The 7094-nt window shown below is 40.1% G+C and overlaps 1 protein-coding gene across 1 annotated transcript; it reads left to right on the top strand.

Moving 5' to 3' along the window:
* The first annotated feature begins 3961 nt into the window (after positions 1-3961).
* LOC113773791 lies at positions 3962-5938 on the top strand. The gene is made up of 4 exons (XM_027318402.1): positions 3962-5053; positions 5123-5224; positions 5324-5451; positions 5566-5938. The coding sequence occupies exons 1-4, from the start codon at positions 3962-3964 to the stop codon at positions 5936-5938; spliced, it is 1695 nt and encodes a 564-aa protein (XP_027174203.1).
* The last annotated feature ends 1156 nt before the right edge of the window (positions 5939-7094 follow it).

Here is a 7094-nt window from a genome sequence, read left to right on the forward strand (position 1 = left end):
TTAAAATTAAACCACATAACACATAACTTTGGCATTCAAACAAGTAAAAATCATGGAAAGAAATGAGGCAATTTCTTGGAAAAACTTTCATGCAAGAATGTTTCGGAGGTTCCATCTTCCTCGCGGGTTCCTTTTCAATGCAACTTTCATTTAACCAAAGTGATCATGCAAAAAGATTCCAACTAAACTCAGGTGCATCAACCTCAATCCATTGCTACCATTAACCAAAAAACATTTACACATTTCCAACATAGTAAAGAGGGCAGCTAGCTTATAAAAAATGCAGCCAAGGTGCAAAAGAAGATAAAACTTGTGGTGAACCCAATTAACAACAGACCAACAGCAAAACTAAAGGGAAAACAACAAGGGACACAAGCCATCATATGCACCAGGGAAACCTTACAAGCATCAGCAGCTCCATGAGGCAATGAAGTATAAAATAATAGCAGAGGAAAATGTAAGCTCGCAACGCTTATGTTCACAGCATACTAACTGAAAATCAAGGAGATCATAAGCTTCAAACATGACGAAACTTGAAGCAGCAAAAGGAAAAAAAATCTGCTCAGGCTGTTGCAACAGCCGAAAGCTTTTACTCATTTACAAAGCACTGTTTATGTTATAGCTTGCTATGGTACTACACTTTGCTGCAATAAATTGCAGCAAACGCACGCAATGGCATCACCTTCCAACAACCAACAGACCCAAGAAGAAGTCTAGCTAAACAAACTTCAGTCACCCACAAGAACGAATAACCAACATCGCTCTGCAACTTCAGACACGTTGCAGCAGCCTTTCATGCACGAATGCAACCAAACTATGACTCAAGCTAGCCTCATGGATTCATCAGGAAGAACTTATAGAAAGACTCTCAAACATCTCATCAGGATTCCATACTAAGCACGTAAAACAAAATAAAATCTGAGTTAGAGGAAAAGCTAGCAAAAACTAGATTTGTTCATGAAGCCTTACAAAATTCTGATTTTTATATCTGCGGCCTATCAGATCAACAAACAATTTGGAGCAAACTCTTCACCAAACATTAACCATCAGATTTTATATCCTCAGGACAAGATTAAACAACAGATTTTTCGACAAAAAAACTCAACCCATTCGACTGCCACAGGAAGCAAAACAACAAAGTATGTTCATAAACAAAACGCAGCAAGATCTTTGGCATACTTAGATAAGGTCTAAGCTCATATGAGAAACAGAAGGCAAAAGAGATTACCTTTGACGTCTTGCGGAGTCTACTGAACAGGGGGTTGGTTGACAAGATTGCGTCCGGATGCAGATTTCGAAGTCGCAAATTTCTGGTGAAAATCGTCTAAGGGTTCTTCTGCTGCCTTTGTTCCGGCCGTCACTTCCTTTCTCTCCTGTCTCTTTGCCGAAGCTTTCTGCCAAGTCTTCCCAGGTTCCCTCTTCCTTGTTCAGCTGCAAAATTTTCTCTCGGTCGAAGAACTCTCAGCTCCTACCTCTCTCGCTGTTTTTCTTTTCCTCCGCCGCCAAAGAACTCTCCTACCTTTTTCACTCAACTCAGCCGCCCACCTCTGCCGCAACTCTCTTCATTTCGGATCCTCACTCGGCCAGCCCCCGCCGGCATCCTTTTCTATCTCTCCCTCTTTCTCAGAACTCCAGCCGCCTCTCTATGCCCTCCTTATTCCCTCAGCCTTTTTTCTTTTGTTGCCTTTTCTAAAACCCAGCCGTCACCCTCCGATCCTCCCTCTTTTAGTTTCTTTCTCTATCAAAACCTAGCCGCTGTTCAACCTCCCAACCGTCACTCAGTGCCCCCTCTCTCTGTTTTCTTTCTTCCCTAGCCGTCCAGACTCTCCCAAATCCTCCTGGTTTTTTCTTACTTCAAGCCGCCAACCCAAATTCTAGTCGCCACCCTCTCCTCTCCTCTCAGATCGTTCTACCCGTCCCCCTTGTCTCTCTTTCTCTATCCTTTTGCCGTCAAAACTCTCTCGGCCTTTCTACTTGACCCAGCCGCCAACCCTCTCTAGTTCTCTGGTCTCTTTCTTCCCCAGCCGTCCAGACCCCTCGATTCTTTTTCATCCGCCGCCCCCCTTTTTTCTCTCTATTCTCTTAGCTTTTATATGCACCGAATATCCCTAGAACCTAGCATCAATGGTGTTGCTGAATTCATTTTTCCAGGGTGAAGTGTAAACCATCGGATGAACTTTGGTACCATGATCCTCTTAATGTAGGGTTAAAAGCCAAGTGGCTTGACACAAAAATAATCAAACGGAGCCGAATGATACGAAGTTAAGAGAAACGCATCTGCTTTGCTTCTGCTGGTGTATTTACAAACATAGACATGCACGCGCGCGTGATCCTTTTCTTCTTTTTTTTTTCCTTTTTCAAAAATTTAGTGCTAAGAAACTCTTAATTCAATTAAAATAAGACAAGAGATACGAATCAAAACAAAAAATAAAATAAAATAAAATAAAATAAAACCCTGAAATCGAAACAAATTAACTTAAAAATTAAATTAATTAAATGAATAAAGTTTGAAATCAAAATTTGATGTCTACACAAACAGTTTGTTCGGTCCTTGAAGGGCAACGCATTTGATTGGTACACTGATCTCACGTCGGGGTCCATCGACAGTTGGGAACAGTTGGAACAAGAGTTTTTGAATCGCTTCTACAGCACTAGAAGAACCGTCAGTATGCTGGAGTTGACTAACACTCGTTAATGGAAGGATGAACCTATGGTTAACTACATCGATAGGTGGAGAAGTCTAAGTCTTAACTGCAAAGATAGACTGTCTGAACCCTCTATCATAGAAATGTGCATCCGAGGGATGCATTGGACTTTAAGTTACATTCTACAAGGCATACGTCCAAACACATTTGAAGAATTAGCTACTCGCGCTCACGATATGGAATTGAGTATCACAGCCAATGTAACTGATGGGCTTCCTATTCAAGTTTCGCGAGTACAACAGTCTTGTCAAAGTAATGAAAAACAAGAAAATAAAAAAGGGGGCAAGCTTCCTTCAAGACTCAGTAATAAAGAGTCCATGGCAATAAATACAGCTCCCGTGAAGATTGCTACCAAGATGAGCCAAAAGGTCACCGAAAAGTTAGACTCCTCCCAAAACAAGTCAATAAGAAGACCCACTTTCAAAGGGATGCAAGAAAAAGAATACTCATTCCTTGAATCTGATTTACAAGAGATGTTTGATGATCTTTTCAAGGAGAAACTTCTTGAACTTTCCGAAATGAAGCTCTTAGAGGAAGCCGGTAGAGTCAATGATCCAAATTATTGTTGTTATCATCGCCTGATTGGCCACCCTCTCACAAAATGCTTTGTCTTTAAGGACAAAATTATGGAAATAGCCAGTCAAGGAAAAATCCTCCTCGAGGAGGATAAAGTATCGGTAAACCAAACAACAATAATGCCTGGATCTGTGTGTTGTCCGATAGAAGTTCCATCCACATCAAGCAAGGCTCTATCTGCAATAGGGGAACTTGAAAAATCTTCAATTGAAGATGTTATTGAAGATGATAATGAAGGATGGACTTCAGTCACTCGAAAGAGGACTTGCAAGCCAAAAATAAAGAAGTACACCTTTTCGAAAAGCATTCGTCCGACAAAAGCTAAAGTGACAATGAAACAACGAAATGCAACAAAGAAACAAAAAGGAGTGGCCGTAACACCAGTCTTTCAAGTCATCCCCTCCTTCAAGAGGTTCGACAACCTGTGACACTGAGAGAATTTATGCCCAAGAGGTATTTAAGTGATGATGATGACAATTTTATTTCTTGTCATGTCATCAAAGCTGAAAATTCTCAAGTCACACAAATTGGCACTGAATTTGAGAAAAAAACTCAAAATCGATGATAAACCACCAGTGGATTGTGCAACGACTATCATTTTTTATGATGACGATATAACTGTTGAGTTCAAAACTCACAATCGACCTTTGTTTGTTAGTGCATATGTCCGAGAACAGAAGATGAATCGAATACTCATTGATGGGGGATCTGCTGTCAATATCATGTCCATACGTGCTATCAAAGAACTAGGAATCTCAAGCGATGAGCTCTTCCAGAACCGCCTCATGATCCAAGAATTTAACCAAGAGAGACAAAGAGCAATTGGCCTCATAAGGCTTGAATTGCTCATTAGTGAGTTGTCTTCAAGTGCGTTATTTCATATTATTGACACCAAAACCTCTTATAACATGCTCTTGGGAAGACCTTGGATTCATGAGAATGAAATTATACCGTCTACTCTTCATCAATGTTTCAAGTATTGTCGAGACGGTATAGTTAAGAAAGTTGCTGCCAATGATAAACCTTTTACTGAGACAGAGACTCACTTTGCTGACGCCAAATTTTATCTTCAAAAAGAAGCAAAAAGAAAAGAGTCAGCAAGGGAAGAAGGTCAAGATTTCAAAGTACCCATTTTGCGTTATATTCCAAGATCAAAGAAAGAAGAAGGGCAGTCTTCTTGTATCAGGAATAACATATTAAATGTTTCACTCACCAAAATAGAGCCTGTTAAAAGTGAGAAAGCAAGGTTGCAAGGGTTTGTCCGTCTCAAAGAAGAACTGGCAGTGGAACATTACTCACTACCAACAAATCGAACTCAAGAAAGTTTTGATCCAAATGCATATAGACTTCTTGCTAAGGCAAGTTATAACCCAAATGAGAAGAATGCATTAGGCAAACTCCCTCCTGAAGTGACTGGCGAGAAGACTCACGGATTGACGCCTACGCAAAAAATGTTGAAAGAAAGAGGCTATAACGTTGAAAATTTATCGATGGGTCTTGGTTATCAACCGTCCTCTGCTGTGCGTATAATGATCAAAAGGGCAAGTTGTAACTACATGAACGAAGAAATGGAGGTCACAAATCGAAAGAGATTTATGTTCGATAGATTGGGAAATAAGTCAAAGCGTACTTCTGTGTTTGATAGACTTGGCCGACAGACGAAAAATTTGAAACCGCCCGTCTATGAGAGATTAGGTAGTAAAAAGCAAGAGTACCAAGTTGTCAAGGAAGAAATCCTTACTCCAATAAAGAAGAACGGACCAAGAAAGCAAGTCTCCAATTTCTTCATGCACTATGGAGACTTATTCAATGTAAGAATTGAAACCATTTTTTAAGAACAGGGTCAAGAAAGTATGGCTTCCTATCATCATATTACGATCAGTGATCCTGAAGAAGAAGAAGAAGAAGATGCGGATGACGCTCCCCCTGAACTTGAACAAGGAGTAAAAAATACAGTCGATATGCTAAAGGAAATTAACCTTGGCACAAGTGACGATCCTCGCCCAATTTACATAAGCTCTTGTATGACTCCCGAAGAATAGAAAGAGTATGTTGATTTGCTGCTCGAGTTCAGGGATGTATTTGTCTGGAATTACTCAGAAATGCCAGGTTTGGATCCAAGGATCGCCGTTCATAATTTGTCTGTCAAACGAGGAACAAAACCTGTCAAGTAAACTCAAAGGCACTTTCGGCTCGAATTAATTCCTCTGATAGAAAATGAGATAAATAGATTGATTGAGCCTGGATTCATATGGGAAATGAAATATCCAACATGGATTTCAAGCATTGTCCCTGTGAGGAAGAAGAATGGGCAAATTCGAATTTGTGTTGATTTTCGACACTTAAATGAAACTTGTCATAAAGATGATTTTCCACTCGCCATCACAGAATTGACAGTAGATGCTACAACAGGACATGGAACACTATCTTTTCTCGATGGATCTTTTGGCTACAATCAAATACGCATAGCAGCCGAAGATGAGGAGCTCACTGCCTTTCGCACTCCCAAGGGAATTTATTGCTACAAGGTGATGCCGTTTGGCTTGAAAAATGCTGGAGCAACATATCAAATGGCAATGCAAAGAATTTTTGATGATATGCTCCATAAAAATGTGGAGTGTTACGTTGATAATCTTGTTGTAAAATCAAAGAAGTGAGAAGATCATATTCAAGACCTTCGAAGAATTTTTCAACGCTTTCGGAGATACCAACTTAAAATGAATCCTTTGAAGTGCGCATTCGGAATCACTTCTGACAAGTTTCTCGTTTTCATCGTTCATCAGTGAGGAATAGATGTCGATCGATCTAAAATTGATGCCATTGTGAATATGCCTGAACCGCGAAATATCTATGAATTGAAGAGCCTTCAAGGAAAGTTGGCTTACATCCTGAGATTTATCCCTAATTTGGTTGGATGATGCCAACCTTTCAGTCGACAGATGAAAAAAGGGGTACCCTTCGTGTGGGATAAAGTTTGTAGAATGCTTTTATTTTTCTTTGTTCGTACCTTTTGATGATTACAAAACAAGTGGATAAAACTAATGTTTTCCAAGTTTGTTTTTTGTCAGAAAATGGAGCAAAACAGGTTCAAAGGCCAAACATCTGCTAAAACATCTGTCGGACTCACAAATACATCCTATCGGCCGTCCGATAACTATTGAGTATCTTCAGACGCACAAAAAACCTATCCTCGGACGTCCGAAGCTGATAAGTCAGCACTTCTAAGATCTCTAACCTCGATCAGATGCACAATACTTGAGCACCGGACGTCCGACAATCGTTGCAACACTTCGGACGACAAGCATTAGAAGCACCGGACGTCCGAAAGAATTAATGAAGGATTCCAAGTTTTACATCATATGGTCGGACGCATATTCTGATGCTGCCGGACGTCCTAAAGATTTTAAGAAAATTTCTTGAACTCACTACCTGCGTTCGGAAGCACAAAACCAGCCTACCGGACGTCCGACACTACTAACGGCTAGTTGACTCTCTAGCTGCCTTGTGTCCGTTAGTGGCATTAATTGAAGATATTTTTGGTCTATTATAAATAGGATAAAAGTCAACCACCAAGAACATTGATACACATTAAGTCTACATAAAGAAGATTTGTACTCTTAGTTGTGTGATCTTCATTTAACTTTTCAAGTGTGATTCAATTTCTTCAATAGTGTAGCTTTGTGAGGGTTATTCGAGTGATTGTAAAACTTCTTTGCTTGATCAAGTGTATCTTGAGGCAAGGAGGAAGTGATCCTTCCCGTGTACACAAGAGATTGGTTGTATGTTGAATCAGCTTGAAGGAGCTTACAATAT

This window comes from Coffea eugenioides, chromosome 6 (assembly GCF_003713205.1).
Source record: "Coffea eugenioides isolate CCC68of chromosome 6, Ceug_1.0, whole genome shotgun sequence".
Classification (NCBI taxonomy): domain Eukaryota; kingdom Viridiplantae; phylum Streptophyta; class Magnoliopsida; order Gentianales; family Rubiaceae; genus Coffea; species Coffea eugenioides.